The sequence below is a fragment of the Amblyomma americanum genome, chromosome 3 (assembly GCF_052857255.1).
Source record: "Amblyomma americanum isolate KBUSLIRL-KWMA chromosome 3, ASM5285725v1, whole genome shotgun sequence".
NCBI classification, from domain to species: Eukaryota; Metazoa; Arthropoda; class Arachnida; order Ixodida; family Ixodidae; genus Amblyomma; species Amblyomma americanum.
Window position 1 is genome coordinate 53,418,102 of NC_135499.1, and position 25,652 is coordinate 53,443,753.

Consider the following 25,652-nt stretch of genomic DNA (forward strand, 5'->3'; position numbering starts at 1 on the left):
TGCTTATAGAGCGCAGCTGGCTTTCTCATTGTGTCTTTCAATTCTATTTCGCCGTCGCTTTTTCATGGTCTTCTGGTTGCTAATAGGCTTCTAGTGGACGGAACTCTTGTGAAGGGTGGATCAGGTGGCTGGTGGTTGTTGGCGCTCCTCGAGAGTCGCTTCGGCAGCGGCATGCATCAGAGGCGCGACCCAAGCATTCGTATGCCGTTCCACTTCTGGAAACGTGCTGACCGTCGCCTGAAGAGACAAGGCGCGATCGCCACCTTTAGTTCTCCTCCCGGTCACCCTGTGACGCATGACCAACATGGGACAAAGCTGAGCGCAGAAGGGGCGCCATCGATGGGAGGAGCATGCCATATAAACTAACACTGACAGCCCAGGCTTCACTCCAGCAGTAGCGCGCATCACAGACGCGGTCAACGCATTCTTTTCCTGTCAAAGGTAAGGGTTGTTTGCTTATTCTGCAACCAGTAAACTGCCTGTGCGCCGCTGCCAAACGCAGCGCTGAGTGTTGAACTGCCGGGGGCGTTTTTCTATTGAAATGCGTTGTTAAGAACTTAACGTTGACCTGTGCGTCCCAATGTTCTGGTAATCATCAGCAAAGATCAGAATGATACCAGCAAGGCGCTGGAGGATCTGAAGCGGGAACTCATGGCTGACCTGCCCCTGTGATGGCCTTGCAGAATAGAGGAGGCGACTGGACGCGCCGGCGCCGCCGTGGGTGGTATACACGAGATGCCTCGCGCATCCGCGCCGCTCGTCGATAACTTGAGATGCCTCACACCTGCTCGGCGCGGCATCATCAAAACGTCTAGTCGCTCTGCTCCCTCTCTCTATCTCGTCGCCACAAACTCTCCTTTCGAATTCATTTTTGTTTCATAAGGAATAAAGAGTCTGCTCGGCATTTCCACGCTGTCAGCAGTCTTTTTTTTTTATCCTGCAGCGAGGACGAAGTCCTCGCTACAGCCTAATTTAAATCTCCCAGTGCATGCTACAGCCTAAATTAAGTGCCTCCGAGTGCACTGAAAAGCTGCCGCCGAGGTGGTTCTGGCGTTCATGAACCGTGCAACTTCAGAGACACACACAAGGCTAACAGCCGAAAAAGGGCCCTGGATGCATGGCGGACCATGAAAAATGGAATGTTAAACAAAGATGGTTCTCTTAATTATATGCTCAAGGTGTTTTTCTAAGCGGCCAGTTCCACTTAGCAACATAAAGAACAAATATGCGAGGGAGGCACTACGGTTATTGTAAACTGTTTATTATACTTCACTTTTATATTTTTTTTACAACAGAACACAATTCTTCAACAGATCAACCAAGCTGCCATCCTGTAACAACACAGCATGCTTTACAAGTGAATAGCGCGAGCCGTTTGTTTTTCCTCTGAACTGGAAATTCAAACTGTGCGCAAATAAACGAACATCAGCAACACCAACATTTTTTTTTCTGTAACACTGCTGCGATACGGATTGTTTAATTTGTGGCACATCTTGTGCTAAGCAACATATGCTTAGAGAAATGTTGCGGGAGCTAAGCGCAGCACAACTGTCATAGCTACATGCTGATAAAGCCTGTGCACTTTTCAGGTACAAGGAAGCGCAGAAAGAACAATAAGGCACAACGCAGAAATGACACTGTCTTAACATCTCGGACACGACAAAACGCCACGAAGACCAGTTTCACGCAGCATACTGAGTCGGAAAGCGTGAGTCGGTTCAACAAACATTTAGGAAATGAACCAGGCTACACACAAACTAGCGACGTAAAACTCGTAGGACCCGCACAGTCTGCAACGATATATTACACATTTAGGTGAACTGAGAATGACTTGTTCCGTAACATTTCTGCCGTAAGCGCTAGGCCGAAACAAAAATCCCCGCTGACAGGGAATCCGCTGAAGTATGCGACTGTGGGGCCAGAGCGTATGAACAACGCAGTTTCCAACGCTTCTACCCTAAGGAAGTGACAGCAAGTGCAGAACTCGTGCTGATACCAGATTCTGTGCTACGCATAACTTTCAAAACCAAGACCTTTTACTACATACTCGGAACAGAACACCGCCTACCCGATGCCTCCCACCGGATGCAAGCATACGAAGTTAAAGCTTGCACCTTGGTAAGACTTAGCACGGCTGCCGTACTGCAAAACTGGAACGCAGAGTTGCGAAAAGCCAATTTCTACGGCACAAGCGTGCCTCAGAGATTCCACAGCCACTGGCGTGAAGCAACACCCTTTGGCTGGAAAGGCGAACATGCTCGTGCACCGCAGCCTGCTGACTGAATGAATCACAAAGCTGGCATTTGGCACCACGAGACGCTGCCTACGTACGCGCCTTCACGCAAGTCTTTTCATTATTTTCTTTTCTGTGAGAACATCCAGCCGTCTCCATGCCTCTCGTCGAGGAGAATGTTCATTCCCGCATGTCTCCATCTTTAGCTATGAAGAGTGCTAAGACTGAGATCTTAACAAAAAAAGAAAGGAAGCAGCAAGAATAAATGAAGGTTGGGAGGAGAAGAACACAAAAAGGGAAACAGAGAAAATGAAGAGAAAGAAATAACAGGAAAAAAGGAAGGGATGAAAGAAAAAAACAAAGCAGAAGGACAAAAACACGGAGATAAAAAGTAAAAGTTGCACGACTAGGTTTTGCACACAGCAGCGGGAAGAGGTAAGTCGAACCTGAACACAGGTTCAACCGGCGGATCAGCGTACTCAACGACAATGCAAAATAAACACCGGGAAGTGCCCGAGCCCTTCGCAGAGCACTTACACTCAATAACCTCCTCTTCGTCACGCATGCCATTGTTCGCGAACGCTAGGTGGCCACTAAGGTCGGAGAGAATAAGGTCATCCTGTGTAGTCTCATCTTGGGACTCGCAGTGCACCAGCAGATCGCTGTCGGCCGAGCCGAAGATTTCATCGGGAGGCATGTTGGAGCAGAGGGCGTCACACTGAGACCAATCGGAAAGGAACGCATCCCGCAGCTTCCGCGAGCTGAGTTCCGCATTCGACGGACACTGTTTGGGAGTTGAGCAGACAGATGCCTTGTCCTTGCCCACGGAGGAATTCCGCAAATGAGGAGCGACTTTGTTCCCCTTGCCACGTTTGAAGAGGTAATCTGTGGGAATTTAGCACAAAAAGACAGGTTAGAGCCACTCGCACATTTAGTGCTTTGCAATGGATAGAGAACTCAACTGAATCGCAGATCGTGCACTTCTTTCTGTAACGTTATTTTCCTTTATTAAATTAATCGTCCTCTAAGTGGAAATGACATCTTTATTCTCACAAACAGCTACATTGAGTGCGATATGTGCATGTTGCGATGACGGCTGTACAGCTTTAAGAATTAGTTGGCTATCTGCTTTCTTAAGCTGCCATGCATCATCGAGGCATTCCATTTGTGTGGTCCAATCTCAATGGTACCAAGAGCAATGCGCAACTATCTCATACATTTTTAAAGGAACCATGCTCTTTTAATGAAATTATAGCAATTCTGTTTACTTTCGGCAAATACAATATGGATCCCTCGAGCATCTCTAAATCAATTTACTGTTTTATTTTCAAGGTCGCACCGCAAAATCTTGCAAAACATGAATTTTATGAAACCTAGCCTTGCCTTTCAGACCGTAAGCCTATTTTAGGGTATCGCTAATATCTCGTGCGTTAAAAATAAACTCGGGCTTTTTCTTGAGGCATGCTGTCCACCGAAATCATAAGCATCCTCAAAGCGTTATTGTTCCTCATTTCCAACTGCTGAGTGCGTGCATTAGCAGCTCAAATAAACATTCCAATCAAGGCCCACTTGATAACCGCGTTTATCCATACTTAATACAAGGAAGTAATGCGGGTGAATTTTCTTTCCGAAAAGAATATTTTGAAGTTAGTTAGTAGTCGCTATGCGATGAAAGGTACCGTGCATTCAGTTCAACACATAACAATTCGACGCGATAACACTGACCATAGTACAGTCTGTTGTTCCATTCAACCTTCATGCCCAGGTTAGCAATGCTGGCGCACTTTCTGTTAAATCACCCGCTATGGTCTTCACTGCTTGCACTACGGCATTGCTACTGGTTCCACTTTACAGATCCAAGTTACCAAAATACTGAAATGATCAGAAATCAAAAGTATTAATTATTTTCTGACCACGTTGCTGCAAAGTTAAAAAAATGCGAATACATTCGGCCGATCTCTTTCATCGCGACACAAATACTGAACAAAATTTCGCCGACTCTTTTAATTGGAGGAGGGGCGGGGAGGCATTGGAGGCATGCTTAAGTGTTTCACAGCTAAGCCTAGCCAATAGCAATCGTTTGGTTTGGTTTATGGGGGTTTAACGTCCCAAAGCGACTCAGGCTATGAGAGACGCCATAGTGAAGGGCTGCGGAAATTTCGACCACCTGGGGTTCTTTAACGTGCACTGACATCGCACAGTACAAGGGCCTGTAGAATTTCGCCTCCATCGAAATTCGACCGCCGCGGCCGGGATCGAACCCGCGTCTTTCGGGCCGGCAGCGGAGCGCCGTAACCACTCAGCCACCGCGGCGGCTCCAATAGCAATCCTTCATAAACCAGATGTTGATATACCATACCAGCTGCTCAACTGAGTCACTTGAGTGACTACAAGTCTAAGAAACACGGTTGCATGTGTTTCTTCCTTCCACCGTTCTGCTTTTTTTCCCGCCATTTCTTGTCCGTGCTCAAAACATGCACCCACAGGCTCAAATAGCGACACTTCTCAAAGCCAAACTTCATCAAAAATTGACGCCCGATTTCTGTGCAAAATTACTAGAACTGCCATAAATCAAGGCTCCTTAACTATGCACCTTTCTCGCTGAGGTTACATCTTTCGCAGTGACAGCAGAAATTCAGGAAAAAAACTATCGATGGATGCAGTGTCTTCACAAATAACTGACATCGCAGGCATGCTGATAAAAAGAGATTTCATCGGTTTACACGACCCCACCAAGCGCGGCACATGCCCGACGCTTACACAAAATGTATACAAGCGCACAGTCTCCTCCGGTGTGTCAGCCTGTTCCAGTGCTTTCTAGGACGCTATGAACAAAAAGCGCCCAAGTGGAGCACACGACCCGGTTGCACCATGATACGGTACCGCACTGAAGAGGGTGCACGAAACACCAAAGTGCTAGCGACTGCATATGGCGTCAAGATTTCTTTTTGCTCACATTAATGAGGATTTGACAGTCCATAAAGTACAGAAAAGATGAGTTGGGGGTGGGGGAAGAGGTGTCATAGCCACGTCTTTCAAGATGTGGGCTGGTAAAGAAAACAGCAAACATCAGTATAATTTAACGCTGCGGTTGAACTGCTATGGAGTAAAGTGGATGTATGATACATTGGGCTGCGCTGCGACTTAACTTCAAAAATTCTTCCCGAACCCAAATTTTTGGTGCTGAAAAACCCTGCCATGAATTAAGCAACACGCCTTAGTTTTCTTTGTACGCCCAGCGTGCACGACCGGCAGCCAGAAAAGAGGAATAAGGGCGTATCGTGCACACTTAACACTTTTTGTCTACATCGTGCCTAAACGCCCACGGCATTTTTTTTATACGCGTTCTTGGTAGCACTGAAAGATAGCCAAAATGCGTGAAACCAGATATTATTCCAAATAGCCAGATTTCGGGGATATAACCTGAACATTGAAAACAGACAACAAAATTGCTTCAGTATTTTCTTTTAAAGTAGTTATAAAGTAGCATGATCTCAAAGATAACGCAACTTATTGTCGAATCGAAACTACACTAAAGTATGTTGCACTCCCCTATGCTTTCCATCATTTGAATGGCTGGTGACCATTTCGTATGCACATCTTCACCAGCCTCACATGTAATTACCCTTGTCGCTGAAAAAAAAATTACAGGGCTTAACGTAGTTCAAGAGTGCACCTTGTCCGGGCCAAATCACTCGTACACCGTTAAGCAAGGAACTACGCAACACAAACATCCCAAGCAAACACAGATATCCGTCGGACGTCCGAACTAGATCCGAACGTCCTGTGACGAGATTGGACGTCCATCGGACGTACGAACACAATCCGGTTTCGGACATACTTATCCGCACGTTCATCGCACGTACGAACAGTGCCCGGTTTTGTATATCCGCATGAGAGACGAAGCGTACGTCCGAGGTATGTACGGCTGAGTATTTTCCCAGGACATGAGTATGGACGTTTTTTATTTTTCGCACAGAAAAATTGTGCCTTTCGTGTATGTATATTTTGTATTCTTTTTATCGAGAAAGACTTATCCCGGAAATAAATTTTGTGAATTTTATGGGAAAGTTGGCTCGAAATCACATTAATTCAAAGTGCATATCTGCTTCCATGAAATTCTTGCATCAGCTACAGGGTTTGACGCGAATACGTTTGTAAATTGGACCGATTCCACAGTCCTTTCTGTAGTGCAAGGGCCGCCAGTGACCCAAAATAATTTAAGGGTGGAAGCAGGTGTTGCACAATTTTGAAGCATTTCAGTTACTAATTCTAAGTTTATAATACCTCTATAAATTATAGAAATTGTGCGACATCATTCCCACTTTGCTCATTAAACTTGCAATTGAAAGCATTCGTAAATTCAAAACTCCCGCCAAATACTCCTGTCATCGTCATTATGTATGTCAGTTCGCGGTCAGTCCAATCCAATCCAACAGTCAACATTGCGGCGCCGTTGTCATTTTGTTGTGTAGCGTGGTGCTTCTTTAGATCTTTGTTATTACCAAAGCGTGGTTTTGTTTGGTCTGCGGACAAAAGTGGTGTGGCACTTGAGCAGTTCGAAAGACGCAGGAAGTGCCTGAAGCTCTTCTGGAACGCTGGAATGCCGTACTGCGCCGACTTTGGTTGAAAGAAGGCTTAGTGTGAATGCCATAGGTGGTTGCCTATGAAGGTGAGTAGTACACTGCTTGTAAATTACTTTTGGGCAATGCAGCAGGATCATATAGCATTTGTTCGTAAGAGTGGGGTTGAAAGCACGAGGTGATGACCTCTTTGTTAGCCGCGAACATTACAATCTTGCCGCGCAAAATGTGTGATATACTGTGTCAGTTCACTTTCTACCATCGCTATAGATAATCTGATTTAGGTGCACTTTTTGCTCAAAATCTTTTCATCATAATCAGTTTCACAGTTTTCTGTACTTCATTCATCTACTACTTTTCATATCATCTTTTATGTGTTGAAAAATGAGTACTATTTCACTATTTCCTGTGTGATCTGTTTTCCCGCGGCGACGTGAAGATAGCATCGTTGCTACTGGCTGTGCTCCGAGATTTGTTGAATACATAAATGCATTTGTACTCCTGTCACACTGGATTTGAAACAGTTCACATTCAGTACACGAAGTGCCATTCAGCTTCTTTGGTGTTATCTGGTAAAACAGTGTCATTGTCTAGTGATAGCAGTATCAGTAAGAAAACATGCATGATATAAAAGTTATACTACACACCTAAATATTAATGCCAGTGTACTTATTCTTTCTACATTCATTTAAAGGCTATATATTATGATTTAAAATGCTTGCTTGACGACTTGATCTGTAATAGGAGTGCTCTGTAAACACTTCTGTTAATTGGTTGATGTTTCCTTAGGCTACTGCATTTTAGCGCGAGTTTGACAAGACTGATGTTTGTTGCTTTGTCTTTTCAGAAATTCTGTGGGTGGGAAGATGGACGGGCTTTCCAAGCTTGTCATACCTGAAGTCAGATATTTTACGAATATAAGTCACTCCTCTGATTATGTTCATCAACGGCAATTAGTATGCCTGCTGTACATTAAACTGTTTTCCTTTTCTTGCCTCGCGGGAGCGAAAAAAGCATGCATGCACCATATATGGAAATATCCGAGAAAGATCTGGCAACGGACATCCTCAAACGGACGTCCGACGGCGAGACAAACGTATACCTTCGGACTCCCATCGGACGGCCGACGGACGTCTACCGGCTGTTTGCGGATGTTCAGCGGACGTCCGGAACATCCGAAACGGACCTCCGTCGGCCGTCCAGTGGATATCTGTGGTTGCTTGGAATGGGCCGACTTGTCCGACAACGTTTACTTAACAACGTACGATCGACTTGCCCTCCAACGTACACTCTTGAACTATGTTTCTTCTGTACCTGAGCATGAACTTGTGCTCCTCATGCCAATGTTTGTGCTGCGAAGTTCTTTGCTTAACAGGACTTAACGTCTAGAAGTGAACAACTCTGATTTTCCCAGGCATGTTTCGAATGGGCGGGGACACAGATTAGATCTATTGCCCTAGTTTTGGTGTCGGGTTGAAATCCTAACAGAATTTTGAAAGTGGTGGATGAAACTTGGCCCCTCACAAAGTTACGCAAAGTTAAAGAGGCGCTGACGATTACGTCAGCGTATTTGTAGGCGATGGCTGCTTTCTCCACAGTTACGGAGTTTTTAAGAAGGTTTCTAAGTAAATAAATGGCGCTAGAGGAGACTGTGTTGCTTTGTAGTTTTTTATTTCTGCTAATTTTTGTATCGTACCTTTACCTTCTTCCGCAGAAAAGCAGATGTGTAGCCTAACTTTTGTTGAAATTTTCACCAATGTCCTCGATACGAGGTTTTTATTTTTATTTATTATTTATTTATAAACACTGCGAACCCTATGGAAGGTAACTGCAGGTGGGAACATAGCTCTGCCAAGATACAAAAATAGACGCGCAAAAAAAAAAGACGCATACATACAGGCTCAAGAAAAAGAATACTCCCGCAATCAGTTCAAATGCTCTTCCAATAGATAGAATGACTTCTGCATTCGGTCCCACGTGAGTGTCCCCAAATGCTGCCTCTGCATACTAGGAACGTATAAATGTGGCCTCACCACCCCTTTACGGGATACAAGATTTCGTTAACGTTGGTGCCACGCTACTCCATAAAATCAACATTGTTAATTTAGTATGGGTTTGTATACAGTATCATGCGCCTCACGGAACAGTGAAGTGGTATAAGATATGTCTAATGCAGCTCGCTGCCCCTGCAATCAACGTCAGCAATATGAGGGGGGCATACCGAGGTCTTCACTGGGGAATCTCCGAAACTGGAAGTCCTTCTTGGGAGAGTGCAGTCTCCACGTTTTGAGGCGATGCAGGCACATCTTGGACATCGCTGCCCGGAACCGTTGCTTGGCCTGCAGCGGGCTGCAGTGAAATCGGCGTTTCTTGTGCCGGTCCCAGGCCTGCAACAGTCGAGAAATACCACATGCCGTCGCATCCAAGGAAGTGATGCGAGACAAGCAAGACAGTTTCTAAGTGAACATAAGCACGAGCGGGGACTTGTTGGTAGCTCGTGCTTCATATGAAACAGCGCACACCCGAGTAGGACGAATAAGCAGCACAGTAAGGTCAGTCTGATCTCAGCTGATGTGCATATAACTCGCTTGGCCTCAGTTCGAGAATAAGATGAAAACATGTCAGGAAATGTTGGACAGCGCAGTCCTGGGTTTCCTCACGTGTTCTTCTCGTCTATTCACGAGCTTCCGCCACGCAAATAGTACAGGTAAACACAAAGCGCTGCTGCACTTGTGTCGTCGTACCATTTTTATAGACGTTAATCTTCGTTCAAGCGACTACAATTATCGTTAGGTGCGACACATGAAAAGTAAAATTGTCTATTTCACCCAAGACAAACTGCGCTGAATGCATCGGTTCGTGATCAGAACATAACCAAGGCCTATTGACAAATGCTCACGGCATGTAGCACGGATTACGAGTCGACAAGTCAACCGTACAGAGAGCAATGCACATGCGTAGAACGGTCGAAATATGTGTTCCGGACCAGGAAGGCAAAAATGACGATGAAATCCAATGAGCTTAACTGCGCATTGTTACATCCACACCACTTTTAACCAAATATTCTCGTGAGATATCGAGTGTTCAGCCCGAAACGCGCCCAGAACGTGCTCTAAACAGGCGCTTTGGCCTCTGCACATATAAGCTCAAAAAATTGGCGGTGGTTTAGCTCTGGTTAAGTCTAGAGTGATGCGAAAGCTACAGCTGGCCGAGTGGAACTTGGTCGCGTGACCAACCACGTGACGAACCACGTGATCAGTCACGGCGCCGCGCCGCCGGCAGTTGCTCCGCACCACGTTGCCAACCACGTGACAGCGTGGCGGCGCCGCCACGCTGAAGGCTCGAAATGCTACTGTAATGTCGCTATCGCTACAAAATTTCAAAAGCAGCACCGAAGATCCTCCCTATATATGCTATGCTCCACCCCGGTTATCAAGGAACGAATTTATGAGTAACTCTTCGTGGGGCGGTCCCATTTGGACCATGTAATCCTTGGACTTTTTTCACTGCAAAAAAGTGGTTCAGCATGTTTTCCCACTGTAAAATTTCTCACTCGCAAATGTGCCGTCCAGTAGTTCCCTTAAATCATCGCTCGGTGTGGACAGTGAGCAAATGCGTGCAATTTGCCGGGTGCGTACCATTTAACGGCTGAGGACAATGTAGTGAAAAAAAATTTTTCTGAAGAAATTGAGCCCATGCCCACCCCTAAATCATTCCTGAGTGAAGACAATTACCGGGCGCGGAAAATTTACCGGGAGCTTAGAAAAAACTTTTTCCGACGAAATTGAGCGCAGGAGACTACGGTGTCCGGATTGTATGCCGGAAATAACGGTAGTATACACTGCTGCAGTGCCCATGTCCTGAGTGAAGGGCGGCTTCTGCCGATTCTGCTCGAGCATAGAGCGATCAGACGCGAGCTAGTCGGGAGCGTCGAGGGCGTCAAAAACAGGACGCAGATGTGACGGAGGCCGGCGCGAGTAGCGCAAGCGGCACGCCGAATCGGCAGAAAAATCCGACGCCTCCTCGGTGGGCGTGCCGCCCAAGCAGAGCACGAAGCTCGCAATGCGCTGGACGCCAACGCTTCGCGACAGTTGCGTCAGAGGAAGCCGAAGTTGCAAGCGAACGGATACGCACGCAAGGCGGTGGGTGAACGAACTGTGGCGGGAGGGCAAACTTTCGAAGCAGTTACGGCTTATGCATACAGCATGAAAAAAAAATAAAGAAATGACTGAAAACGACACAGAAACAAGCGCAAAAAAGGCGTTTAGGTGAGCGACCGAAGAGATAATTGCTTCCTGAGCGACCTGCCTGTAAACTGAGCGTCTCGGCGTTTGGAGGTTTCTGACTTTCGCCTCGGGCTTCAGACAAAGTCAGTCTTCCTGGAGAAAGTTGCTTGATGCCTTCTAGCACTTCATGCGTACAGCGTTTCATTTAGATCACACACAAGAAACTGAATCCGCCAAGTGGAAACAGGAGAATGCTACAAAAAAGTATGCAGGACAAGTTGCCTCGCCATAAAAAAAAAAAAATGCGTGCAGCTGTGATTTCCCTCAGATGAACCCACCGCTTTGGCCGAGTAGTTTTGAAGCTCGGTTGTTGATCCTGAGGTCGTGGGTTCGCTCCAAGCCGCGGCGGCCGCATTCTAATGGAGGTCTTTCCTGAATTAAGTGGGCTGAAATCGGCATTGACAACTGTGATGGGAATATTCTTTGTTCGTGGCCATAGCAGGATAGATCTAAAAAACCGCAGCTGGTAACACTGGGCCATCCGCGGCGTCCTGTATTACTCTGGTGGCCAATGACAACAGGAAAAGAAATCAGATTTTTAATAATAATAACAATAATAATAATAATAATAATAATACTTTAATGCGCAAAGTACAAACAGAACGTACAAGCACCTTGCCTCCCAAAGCCTCACAGGGCTTTTTCCAGCTTTTTCGGGCAAAAATTTTGAAAACTCGAAATTTGTAAGACAATGTTATGGAAGTATTGAAAGTAATGGTCTATTTTTCTCATATGTAGCGAAACCTTTCTTTTAAAGTCTTTCCAGCGATCGCAACGAACAGTTAAGACTGCCTCAGAAAACCAATGGGGAACGGTTTTGACGATATCAAAAATGTGAAGAGAAAAAAAATAATACAGGACTGCCATCCGGTGATCTCCGGATATATTGATTGTTACAGTCTAATCTTAGATTATATGAAAAATTCTGTTAATAAACGATTTCCCGCTCAAAAATGGTTTTGTCCAGTATTGCTGGGTATGGGCATGCAGGGGAACCACGCAAAACATAAGCGCGGAGTATGGTAATATATGGTCAGCATGACGAGCATCAAATACTTTAGCGAAAAAAAGAAACAGCGAAACATGTTCAATACAGAATACTGCTCCTCCGAAAGGCCGCGAGGGAGAAAACAAAATTGTGACACGCCAACAGGTAACATGAATGCAGATAGAAATACAGGACAGTATCAAACAGATGCTCCAAATAGGCAGCTGAAACACTGTTCTACATTGTCTCAATTAATTAGTTATGTGCGACTATACTATACAAGTCAGACAACAAAATTTTAGAGCCTATAGTTTTTTTTCTCTTGCGATTAGCTCCTTGTTAAGTAAGAAGAAAGGTTCTGACAGCCTACTTTTCTGCCGTGGGGAAACTCTATGCAGCGGTTCTGGATGTGGGCGGAGCTTCAGTACAGGTTTACCTTGTGTCCGACTATACTGTCCTAGTGCCGTTGATGAAGATGTAAAATTGAAATCCCTCCTACGCTTCGGGTGGTACATTACAACCATATAACCATGACTTGACTTGCGACACAGAAAAAATGACTTCATCAGCACCATCCCGAAGCTGAGAATTTCGTAAAAAGAAACTTTTCTGTTTTTCTTTTCACCCCCGAGGGATGTAAAACAGGAAGTGTAAGAAATCGTTCCAGTGAACGTAGCCGCCGCGGTGGCTGAGTGGTTACGGCGCTCGGCTGCTGGCCCGAAAGACGCGGGTTCGATCCCGGCCGCGGCGATCGAATTTCGATGGAGGCGAAATTCGACAGGCCCGTGTACTGTGCGATGTTCACGTGAAAAAAAAAACAGCGAGAAAACACGCAAGACCAGAGGAAGACGCACACAGACTGTCGCCAGTTTTCTCCCTGGTTTTTTTCAGGTGAACATGTACCAACTCGCCCAACAATTCACGCTTCTGAACTGTGCGATGTCAGTGCACATTAAAGAACCCCAGGTGGCCGAAATTTCCGGAGCCCTTCACTACAGCGTCTCTCATAGCCTGAGTCGAGTTGGGACCTTAAACCCTCATAAACCAACCAGTGAACGTAAAAACTGCGATGAACAGCTGCATGAAAACATAAAACGGGATAGAGTGCGCTACATGAGTATTTAGGTTTAGATTTATGTGGATTTAACGCCCCAAAGCGACTCCGGCTATGAGGAAGGGCTTCGGAAATTTAGACCACCTGGGGCTCTTTAACGTGCACTGCCATCGCACAGTACACGGGCCTCCAAAATGTCGCCTCCACCGAAATTCGACCACCGCGCCCGAGATCGAAACCGCGTCTTTCGGGTCAGCAGCCGAGCGCCATATAACCACTCAGCCACCGCGGCGGCCCACTTGATCAGTATTATGTTCCAGTTTAAAATTATTCGCGGCTGAGTCATTGCATCATGCTAATTGCCAGTTAATAAGGAGCGCCTAAACAAAAAAAAAACATTGAGCGGTCCTGCTCTCCATGACAACGCGGTTACACGTGCGCAAAATTTTTGAACTGGGAATTTTATTCACCTGCTGATTCCTTTATTCCACACCCCTGTGCCGAAAAATTTGCTTCCCGAAGCAAAAAGAAAAAGCTTGCACTCTTGTCTGGTCTTGTTATTTCTCACTATTTGTTGCTATTTGGCATTTCTGAAACGCAAAATCACAGTCGTTAAGTGCCAAGCGTGTTGTTGATAGAGAAATAGATTACGTGAAATTATGCCCTTGCATTGCAGCGTGTGCGGACACCACGTGCGAGTTCATATTTTTAATTATTTTTTTCTACTGTTGGCCTCATCACCCTATCCATTCAACCAACGAGAGTCGCCCGCTTAGCGAGTGCAATTGACTGCTGCTCGAATGCGAACCTTCGAAGCTCGAAGGGTCGAGGCCAGTATTATACCTCAGCAATAAAGCTGTCCTGCTGGTGCGTACAGTCTGTGTCAGCACATTATCAAACGTCATCTTGGACTCGGTGCAATTTACCCAAAAGGCATTTCTAAAAAGTACACTGACGGGTTTGTCTGTCAGCCTTCGACAGCATACTAGTCTCACAATTTTACAAGGTTGGCTTCTGGAGAGACTGCAACACCACCGTGTAGACTGAGTAGGTGACCCTCCGGAGGTCAATTAATTCTCGCACCTTTCAGTATATTTCATCTCCGCATGCGTCTTTTTTCGCCTCACCATGGCTACCATGCGCCGACAAGAGTATCCACCATCGATTCCACCTATGCCAGCAGGTGGCATCTTTCGGGAAGCCAAGGCACCAGGCAATAGTAGGTAAATATTGTGAACATGAAAACACTAAAGCGTCTTGTCGGTGTCACTCTAAGGACACCTTTTAAATCCTCTGTATAGACCTGTTCTAAGTGCCTTCCCAGTATTTTCAATATTTCAGGAAAAGCTGGCTTCTCGATTTTTTTGACATTCATAATTTTCCTGAATTTGACATCTCTATTTGTATTTGCAGCTCTTATGGAATTAAATGCAACTTCACAATTTCTTTAGAAATAATTACTACTTTGAGGGATGTTGTACAAGTGTAGTAGTGGAATTTTTCCATATACTTTTAATTTTCGAGCAGATGCAAATAATGAATTACCGCATATGGTAAACTGCTAAAATCCTGAAATCCAAAACTAAGAAACGCGTTAGCAATTTCCTGCTGCACGAATTCTGTGTACAATTGGTTATAAACACTCCTAGCAAAAATTTGTGGAATTCTGCGGGCAGTCGCGCATAAACAGAACTATGCTCTCGCATGTTTACATGAACCGGACAACGGCGGTTAGTGTAGGGCTCTCGGGCTCGAATTCGCCTGTCAGTTTTATGGAAACGTTAGCAGGCCGGGCTGGGTTAGCCCGATTCTACTGGGTTGGTTGATTCAGTCCAACCCGCTTGTCAAGGTGCATGTAAGCGTTCCCGAGTCAAGCGACACCTTCAACACACCGTGTACCGTGTTACCGTTACCGGTAGCGGAGTACAGAGAGCCTGCGCGCAGCCAATGCGCATGCGCAAATCGCCTTAACGGCGCCAGATGGCACCAGGTACCCGGTAGCTGCGCGCGCGCATGCAGCATCAGGACCAATCAGAGCGTGCCCACCGGCGGTGGGCGGGCTCCCGCTATTACGGTAACGGTAACACGGTACACGGTATGCTAAATGCGTCTAAAGATTCATATTAAAGTAGCGCGATGCACAGGACGTAGTGGAGGAAAGAAGAGACGACACGAGGCGCAGTGTCGTCTCTTGTTTCTTCCGTCCTGTGCATCGCGCTGCTTTAAGATGAATCCGTTCCAACTTGCCCAGTTTTCTGTTCTCGTGTCAGAAGAGTCGGGTTAGTTGGACGTGAAAAGAGATATAATAACCTGTATTGCGTTGGGATGTCGCGCCTCCGAGACTAGCGATGAAGTACGGCGACCTTGGACGACGCCATAGTGAACTAGATAGGGGAAGTGGGGCGAGGGAGGCTGGAAAGCAGCCGCGTCGGTGAGGCGAAAACTACGGAAATCTTGAGCCGCTGCGTGGTGGCACTAATGCGCCTTTCACCTGAAAGCCGCGTGCCGCGTCCTGCCACGAGCAGTGACATGTTTACCGGTTGCCTGCAGTTTCACATGCACGCTTCGCGTTTGTGTGTGTGTGGGTGCAGTATACAGAAATAAAATTATGAGATGGGAGACAGTGAATGTAATTCAAGGGCTTGCGGAATTTCACTTCATCCTGAACTTTTTTTAAAAATATAAGAGTATCAAATGCTTGTCCTACAAGAACGGATTTGAAGAAAAATGTGGCAGCATATAACTTGGCCTCAGTAAAAACTTTCCAAAAATTTACATCCTACACGAATTGTTCTTCAATGTGCACAATTCAGCCAGTTTAGATATTCACTCACATTTCTGGCGCTCTTTTTTTCATCACTAAAAACTACTCGAAGAAATACATATGTGGCATACAGTTATCTGCATGCATAACCTGCAAGCTCAGTTAATGAACTTGAAAATTGCTAGCTGAGGTTTCGATGTGCTCACAGCAACTCGTCCTAATGTGGCATAAAACTTAGCGACGATATATTGAAATAAACATGTATTCCTCGCACATGTTCTTTGGTTGTCCTCTGCACTTTCAGGCTCTGTCGTCTGCTCAAAAAGCCCTGGTACGGCCGTCAAGCTGCTCTCACAGTGTTTTCCAAGGAGCATATTAATAGATGTTCAGAAGATTTGATTTTATTCGCTATGTGGAAGATTGCATTTTGAAACTTAATCCCCCGGCCGGCCGCGGCGGACGCGTTTCGATGAACGCGGAAGCAAGGCGCCCAAGTGCTGTTCAGTGTCAGTGCACGTTGAAGAACACCTGCGGTGGCCTAAATTCATGCTTAGCCATCCACTATGGCGTCTCTCATAGTCCACGTATTGCTTTGGGGAGGTAAATACCATATCTCCCATACATGTTCCTATACTGCAGGCTTCCTGAGGACAAAACTTTGCAGCACACATGCCAGCCGGGCACGTTTAATGGCATTAAGCCCCTAAAACTACACTCAGAAGTGTGAATGGGGTAGACGCATGCACCCATCAAGGTGTTACACAGTTTCGCAAGGCGGAAAAAAAAATTACACAGTTTCATTTGAGCGTCATAACAAACCGAACTCATCAGCACATCAGAGCTCTATACCAACAGCACCCACTATATTGTGGCTCTTATGGGGAATTTATTTTCCTGTTTGAATAATGCTGCCTGTGACACTCACAAGCTTCCTTTTATGTGTTCAAAGGTCTGTCCTTTTAGCGTTAAAGGCCCGCCCGCTTGCCAGAAAATCCGGTGTCGGCGTTGTGAGCGAAAAATAACGAGCATGGCTTTGGCAGGTGGTCCTCAGAGAACAACCAAGGAGGGGCCACCTTGCGGCGTCATCGGATAGTGAGCCATGGCAGTTAATTAAATTGCATGGTCGCTCGGGAAGAGCAACCCGGGCCGCTGGGAACCCTCGCAGGGCCAAACCGCTGCTCCCGGATGAGGATCTATGAACGTAAAGCAGAGGATGCCCTTCTGCATATATGGGAAGCACCTCATTACGCTACCGCGTCGTATGCTTAAGGCGGAGCTTAAGTGTGCCGTGCGAGATATCAGTGCGAAGCAAATATTGTGCGATTCACGTCATTCACTGGAGAGTTTAATTTAAGCACAGGCTTTAGAGCAATATATCTTGATTTTAGTCGATCGAAGCACTAGTTTACGGAGTAATTTCGTGCATCATATGAATAATTTTTTCCAGCCACTATCCCGGCCATGGTGACTGCATTAAAGGAATGTAATAACCGCTAGCTGAGCGCGCTATGCATGTCGCGGGCAAACAAAAGTCCGGACCACGCTTCGGCGTTCATAGTTTTCTTACGCCTTACCTGGCGAATATTAATAAATTTTTCACGCATATACAAGTAAAATTTACTTTTGCGCGTAAATGGAGCAAAAATTTCTATTTCTGTTACGCGACACGGCAGAACGGTTTGAGCCGTGGTCCATTATTCCACTGAGCAGTCCATTATTCCGCCCGCGGCAGTACGTGGTTATGTATGCTCTTGTGGCTTCATAAGCAAATGGGGAGCGTCGGTGCATATAGCCCAGAACCCTAAGTAATTGCAACCAATCCACAGCGCCAAATGGCTTCAACAAGAAGGAATTAATCTGATAGACGGGCCGTTCATGCTTTGTGGCCGCATTCAGCTCCGCAAGCTTTGTTGGAGGCAAATAATGGCCTTTGATGGGAGAACTTTTTTGCAGACCTCGCTGGCATGGTACGCATTCAGTATCGTCGAACATGGGAATCGTGAGTATGCTGACCCGATGAGTGGGCAAACTTCGCGGCAAGCAAGCGCGCACAGTGTGCACAGCGCGACTCCAGCCTCCTTCAGGTGAAAGGAGCTGCAGCGCCGCCTGCCGGGTGTCCGTGCAAACGGCCGAGGCGCGCCGCTCGCCCTCGCCCCACTACCCCTATCTTGTGCACTATAGACGAAGCCTTTGCACGTTCGCACTGCATAAAGCCATATTATCAAGGGGCTTTAGCACTGCACTGCTCGACGCTGGGCGTCGCTGCAGTCGCGCCTATCATGACTCGCTAGAGGCGGATTCACACTGGAGAGTCGGAAACGTCGCGCGACAGATTTCAGCCAATTAGTCGCGGTTTCCGAAGCACTAGGAAAGCAGGGAGGAAGCGTAGCAAATCGATTTAACCGTGGCGCGACCTCCGCGACTCGCCTGTGCGAACCCGCCTTAAAACCGAGTTCACGCAAGTGCGCAGTCATCGAGCCGGGGTGTTCTTCCTCAGCACGCCCTACATGAGCCCACTCCTGTGGGGCTTATGTAAACGAAGCCTAAAGCCGAAAACTGGAAACGCCCTGACCCTCTCTTTGTCGGCGTCCTCGTGAAGCCCTACGCCTGGCATTGATATTCCACCGTTCGGGTGACCAGTTAGTTATGCTAAACATTTTTACTTGGCTCTGTAATTGTGCCACCATTTAGGGCTGCCGCCTGAGCTATTGGCCGCGGACTTTCGCACGACTTGCTCGCTTGACTGCATCAGTTTTACGTGCCGAGAGAACCGCAACCCACCTTTGCAGGCGAGAGTCCCTGATCATTAAGATGAGTGGCGATACTCCCTACAACCCTTCCATCCCACGAAACACAAAACGTCTTAGAAACGTCCGAAATGGCTTCACATGTATTGAGCTAGATCTAAACGTCGACGGCAAGAAGTCTTTTTAGAAACTTCTTTAAGATGTCTGCAGTAAGGCTTTTCTTCACAAAGGTTTATGCAACGTCTAAGTCAAGACTATGTTAAGAAGACGGGCCTATACATTCAGGCGATTGGCAGAAAACTGCCACCGTGGATAAAAGATCATGTAAATCACGCCAACCGTTTTCAACCTTCACATGTTTTATTCCAACCAAAGAATGAAACATGCAAGTACGGCACATAAACTATTGGCTGTGCATTACATCGGTATTTGCATTTCACTTTTGAAGACCAGGCGCACTGATGCAAAGAGCGCGCTTTGTCGCATGCAGTCCGAAATCACGTTAATCACGGTAATCGTCGAGCACAACAGCCTACCACTCGTAAGGCTGGACTAAAGTTACGCGAATCATGAAATTTGTTTCTTGTTGAGAGCACCTCTGGCTCGGCTGCCACGAGCAGCGAATGTTGCCGTCGCGCCATCGCCGCTTTCTTCCTCCATGCTTTCTCCCATGCCCATAGAGTTTCTTACCGTTAACTAGAGGGAAAGCTGGCGCCCCGCCTATGAGAGTTTGCATGGAGCTTTCTCCAGACCACCACGGGCGCTCTAAGCATCATGGGGCGGAGAGCTACCGACTTCATAACTAAAACTTTTTGCCAAAAAATAATAGGAAACAAACGTTGTTCAATAGCCAAGAATGTCCTAACATTCAATATCCTGTCTATAAATTGCAACAAACGATCAGAAAAGCATGTAAATGCAAAGTTTGCCCAAACTAAGCAATGACTTGCTCTCCTATTGGCCAAGCATTGCAGACCACAAAAGCCAATATTTCGTGCTTAACAGGCGCACTTTTAAAAAGAATATGTTTTGAAAAAAATGTTGTCGCTTCAACAATTTAAAAGGTTTTTCCACGGCATTTCGGAGAACAAAAACCTTTTATTGGCGTCGTGTGCTGTCGTGTTCTCGCTACTACGGCTTTTGCGCACTACAATTACGCCGAAGTCGTCTGCGCGTGGAGCGCGCCGTGGATACGTAATCGGACATCTTTGTAATGCCACTCTGTGTTCCTGAAAAAAAACTTACTGTCCTGCACCAAGTAGCTCATCGTCCCATGATGTTTTGTGCGCCCATGGAGGTACAGGTGCAGTGCCGCCAGTTTTCCCTCTAGTTAATATAAGAAACTCTATGTCCATGCCACCCTGCACGCCGCAGCTTGCTGCTTGGTGTCGCTCCGCTCGGTGGCGATACAGTCTAGGTCTGTTTACGTGGTTTTAACCGCTTCAAGCCAAAATAAATATTTTTGCGAGTTGTGATTACCATTACAAAATTGTATGAGACGCTATATGTTTATTGTTTTTATGTTGTTGCTTTGTTCCTTTTAAATTTGTACAATGCAGTACTTTGTCTGGCCATTTGGCGCTGCGGACGCTAGCAGTTGCTTGCTACGCGCACGAAGTGAACGCTCTCAACGTTTCTCTGCCGCCTTTGCCTCGCACTTGTAAGCGCTTTACGCTGCTGTTCGCAGTTTTTCCGCGATGTATTTTACTACCAGTACTGCGCCGACTGCGCTGAAATGTGAACCTCGTTTTCCGCAAAAGTCTCCTTTCATTTCTCCTCTCTGGTGAAAGCATCAACCTTGCTTCGGCTAAGCCGCTAGTGTGTGGTAGTTTGGTTTTCATACCAAAGTGTAATGTTTGATGTACGAAAACAGGGCGTTTCCACGTGTTTGAGCTTTCGTTAAGTGGGTACAGCTAGGTTGCTTCCGCATATTTAACATCCTCTATGAGCTGCTTTCTTACGAAGGCTGTCAATAAGTTGGAATCCTAGAAAAATCAAGTGTCATCACTTTTGACAGCGTCAAAGCGACTGCCTTTGTTTAAACACAGGTTGGAAATACGCAAATTTTTTCTACACTAGTTGCTCGATTGCATCCTGACAGGATTTTATTCTTGCCAACTACTCTCTTCTGTCCTCGGGAGTGTTCCAATTCAACACCACCAGTGACATTCGTGTCAAGAAGGCTCTGGTTATGCTTAATGTGCAGTGTCCATTATCATGAACTGACCATGAAGCCCGTCGTGGTGCCTGCGTAGCTATGCGTTCGGCTGCCGGTCCCAAGATGGCAAATTATTTGACGTTGGCCGCGGCGGCCGTATGTCGATAGGGTCGAAATACAAAAATGCCCGTGTATTAAGTCAGCGCACGTCAAAAAACCCCCCAGTCGCCCAAATTAATCCGGAGCCCTCCGCTACTGCGTCCTTCGCTGCCCATGGGTCGTTTCAGGATTTTAAACCCGCAATTTCCAAGTAATTATGTAGTGGAAGTTGTATCGGTTTCATGAAATTTAGTGACTGCATGCATAAGCCAAGCAAACCAAGTGCTCAAGTAATATATTGGAGATAGCTTGTTTTGTTCCTGCTCTGGATGAAAATATGGAAGACGACTTTGTTAACAAAGATGGCCTGACTTCTTTTTTTTTTTTTTGAGCAGGAAGCCTGAGCTATTTCATTTGCTGTTTGCCCATTTATATGCCTAGTCGTTAAAGATTATGGAAGTGTTGTGTTTTGCCCTAGGTCTGCAGTTGGTTATGAAACCAGAGAAAAATAAAGGAGCTGAGGGAACCGTGAAAATCCGGATGCATTACTGCATGGACTTGGACTTGTTGGACTTGTCAAGCTTTTGTTTCATTACGATTGATAGCTACGACAGTGAGGAAATCTACTCAGTGGTACTGTTCTGTATGTGTGCTGGCTGTTGGCCGATATAAGAGAGTGGCCCCTTGGCAGGCAGGCTTGAATTTTTTTGGTACGCCTTTGCAGCGTGCACAGCTGGTGTTGTCAATGAATTTGCTCTGTACATTTCATTTAGACGCAGGCTGTTTAACTGTGGTGTTCAGAGAACCTCCTGGCCTGCTCAACTTCTAAACTTTCGGTAAGCACTCTTCACAGCTGAAACTGATTTTTTTTTTTACTTCATGCTTTCTTGTGTATACGTGCACGCTGTTTGAAAAAAAAAATTTATTTCACAGATTCTGTTGTTTGCTTGGCCCAACGGCCTGCTACAGTTAGCCAAAAGAGCAAGGGCATTGGTTAGTTTCAAGGAAAGAATGAAAGAGAGAGTGCTATTCCACCCCCCCCCCCCTCCCGGCCAAAATGAAAACTGTGCCTATGTGGGCCTGTATACGAGCACGTATACATGCCAGCAGATTACGAACTCTGGAAACTTAACATCACATTGTTCGAGTTTTGAGGACAGGAATAACTGGAATACTGAAGGGAAAATAGCAGTGCATTCACAAAGAGAAGGCAAATATGTGAGCATTTGAGAAACAGCAGCGTTTTATAAAGCGACGGCAGTTGGACTGATCTCATCCAAGTTTGAAACCTAAAGCAAGGTTTCAGTTATTTTATTCTTTCGCTCTACTTACAGCAGCATGCATAAAAATCCGGAATCGAACATGATATACAGTTTTTAGTTGCTGGCTGTCTTGTGTATATATTTTGTCACTGTTTACATGCACGCTGTCAGACACGAATATTGAGTGATTAAAATTGACATTAATTCTTCTGTTCACCCAGTAACCTCGGCTTTTACGCCCTCTGTGGAGTGCGACTGCGAACATCTGTTTTGGAGTCTTCATGGGAGACATGGGCCTGGTGCCTACCATGTATATAGCTGAGAGCTGTCAACTGTTCCTTCCAAGTGACACTTTTTGTTCTCTTAAGGTATTTGTCATGAGTTTTGATTTAGACATTTCATTTTTTTAATCTTAAGTAGCCGGTATGTTTTATTGAGGCAATAAAATGCTTGATTCTTTAATTGGAGCCATTTCTTGCTCTTTTTTGCACTGAGAATACTGCCTGCATTGAGGACCAACCACATTGGTTCTTTTTATTACTTTGCCTGAATTTTACTTGTAGTTCTACTATGATTACATTTAATTAACATATTTTGCCTTCCCAAAGCTTTCATCTTGCAGCAGGCATTGCAAGAATATGTCACGTTTACACAGTTCACTTATAGTTACCCAGTAGACAAAGTGTAAGGTGCTTAGTACTTTACAAAGAGCCCATATTTATGTCTCACGAGTTATAAGAGCTCAGTTTGGAGAAAATACGGATGTCCTGCACGCTTGGGAGAAAAGAGTGTGTGTATTGAGGGTGCATGAGAAAACTTTTTGATGTGCTCTCTTGTCGCTCTTGCCTGGCGATTGGCCAGTTGTCCGCATATTAAAGGAGTTTTTGCACTTAGCAGAAGTCTAGGTAGCGGGCAGTCAATACATGAAATGACAGCAGTTTCTTTCGCACTCTACATGCAAAATGTTGCAAAAGAAATGCATCATCTCATGAACAAATTACATGGTACCTAGACTTCTGCTGAAGCAAATGTGCCTTTAATCTGCAGACAACAGGCCAGATGTCAGACCAGAGGGGCAAGAGGCAGCACAGCGACAAGTTGTCTCACGCACCCACAATGCACACAATTTGTCTCCCAAGCATGCAAGACGTATTTTCTTCAGAGTTCTTATTGCTTGTGAGACATCAAGGATGGGCTCTTTGTAAAGTGCCTTTCATTTAACAGCCTTACATTACCACAGATAGAAAACGGCTAAAATACATCTATACAGCTAGGTAAAACCTCTATTAGCCCACTACTAGCATTGGATACAGCAGCTGCAAAAGAGCTAAAACGCTTCTTTATAGCTAAACAAGGTATCACCTAGAACTCTACAAGATGTCAAAGTAGTCGACAAATAGCGTTGCATTAGCTTAGGCTATACTTCTTTAAGACATCAAAACGACTTGGTGTAGATGACTTAGAGATTTCTACAAGCACTTTTTGTGTTTCGTGGGATTCTGCGCGTGCGTGCCTGCAGCGGACTGCTGACAGGTTGCAGTGGATGCCAGATGCGCCATAGCTGAGAGAGATACGTTTCAGTGTTTTAATTTTTTTCGGAGATGACTGAGTAATCAGTGTATGTACTGTTAAACTTGCTCACTAAGAAACAGAACGCACGAATCGCAGCTCTATGCTCGAATCGTTACTCTCCGCAAGGTGCCAGGCCGGGCAGCGAAGATCTCTTGAGGGGAGCGCAGTCTCAACGCACGCAAATGGAATTAAGAGGAACCCTCGGCACAATAAAAAGTAAAGTAAGTCATTCTAGGGTAACAGTTTCGCACCATGAAGACGGCGCAGTCCTTGTCGGGACTGGACGATCCACCGTTTCCGTGCTTCCATAGTAGCTGAAAGACCCCAGATCGCCGGTCCAGCCAAGAGAGCTGCTCGCCGAAAGTTCCCTGTTCGAGGTGCTCGAACAGGAAATGACACAGCTTTCCTGTGAACCGCTTCGGCATCTGCGTGCAAGAGACACGTAAAGGCCGATGTTAGTCAAGACACCTTCCATGGTAACGGCAGCGCACCGCCATAGAAAGAGTAGCGGAGGTAAGAAGACGTGGAATTACGAAACCCAGGAGAGTTGGTGCGTCTGCATCTTCCAAGTCAAAGCATCCAGCAAGCACGGCGCGTGCAAGCAGACAAAGAAACTGACCAAAGAAGCGTTGAATTATTTTTGTTTTCATGGGTGAACGATTGAGCCGGCAGGGCTTTCGTCCACTTACTGCACAGGGTTAGAAGTGCTTTAGCAAGGTAGACGGCGAGGCCCTCGCTGTCGTGGTACATCTCAGCGAAAAAATGTCTCCCATTCACGTGCTGGCGAGTGGTATCGTCGTCCTGGTGGGAAACAGACCAAGCCTATGTCGGGCTTACAAGGGGAATTCTCTGGCATCAAGAGGGTTTCGGCGCAACTATTATTAATTCATTGCCGAATGTGATGGCGAGATATTATGGATTTTTTACCACGCTTAAGTATCGCTGGGCCGCGTTGCGTCGCCCTGAAGTCATGAATTTTAATGACATCAGCATAACTTGACGTGCTGCGCAGGAGTGGACATGTCGACTAGTGCCTAATAAGTGTTGCGCCATGACCTTGGGCGAGCGACACTCGTGTGTTTGAGTATCAATTTAAAAGCATCCCGTTCGGATTCGCATGTACGGCCACCGATAGACTCCCAAAGATGCTCCAGATTTCAGTCGTGTGGGTATACGCTGAAGCGGCTCATTCATCGACAATAGAATAGCGAGGCGGGGATAATAAACGGCTAGCGCCGAAAGTGGCAGCATCTCTGACAGCCATCGGCTAATTTTCTTTCATTTTTCAAGGAACGATTTCCATTTCGCGTCCAGAACGAAATGCATCCTGTTAACGTGAGAGGTACCGGGGCGATAGAAAGAAACGCGAACAGAAAGAAGCTTTTTTTTTTTAACAAAGCACCACTTCTAATACTACTCCGCTGTTCGCATTTGTTCTCATCATGCTTTTACTTCGGTGGTAGAAAAAATGCACTATAGAGTCGTCCGTGACGCATTCTAGGACGACTATAACGTCTTTCCCGTACCACACATGTAAAAACGCGATAAAAAAAAATTGAACAGCGGAGCGCCTAGGCACCGCGTTGTTCTCGTTTTTTTTCCGTCGCGATAGTGCGTGGCTGTCGCAGATATCGTGCTTTAACTGCTTCACTACCCACGGATGTAACAATGGAGTGCGACTTGTTGCGGCTACTTGATTTCCTCGAAGTTGTGCGAGAAAAAAAAATGTCGCTTAGACCAGTACACCCGCCAAAGCACAGCGGTGTATACAGTTAAAACGGATGCTTCGGCGAGTTGGTAAGTTATTGTAAACAGAACAGCGCGCAGTTTGCAGGGACAACGAGGGAGACACGACACAGATGAGCGCTAACTTGCAAATGATGTTTATTGCTTGGAACGAGGCATA

At 46.1% G+C, this 25,652-nt stretch overlaps 1 protein-coding gene across 2 annotated transcripts in view; it reads right to left on the reverse strand.

Annotated features, from left to right (window-relative positions):
- Positions 1-1,245: 1,245 nt before the first annotated feature.
- The window catches only part of LOC144124599 (uncharacterized), a 135,031-nt gene continuing 110,624 nt past the window's right edge, over positions 1,246-25,652 (reverse strand). For both annotated transcript variants that reach the window (XM_077657383.1, XM_077657384.1), the window contains 3 exons: positions 23,998-24,171; positions 9,038-9,203; positions 1,246-3,118 (listed from right to left, as the gene is read on the reverse strand). In XM_077657383.1, coding sequence (XP_077513509.1) covers positions 2,640-3,118; positions 9,038-9,203; positions 23,998-24,171 — 819 coding nt within the window. In that variant the 3' untranslated portion in view covers positions 1,246-2,639. The remainder of the gene's footprint in view (positions 3,119-9,037; positions 9,204-23,997; positions 24,172-25,652) is intronic.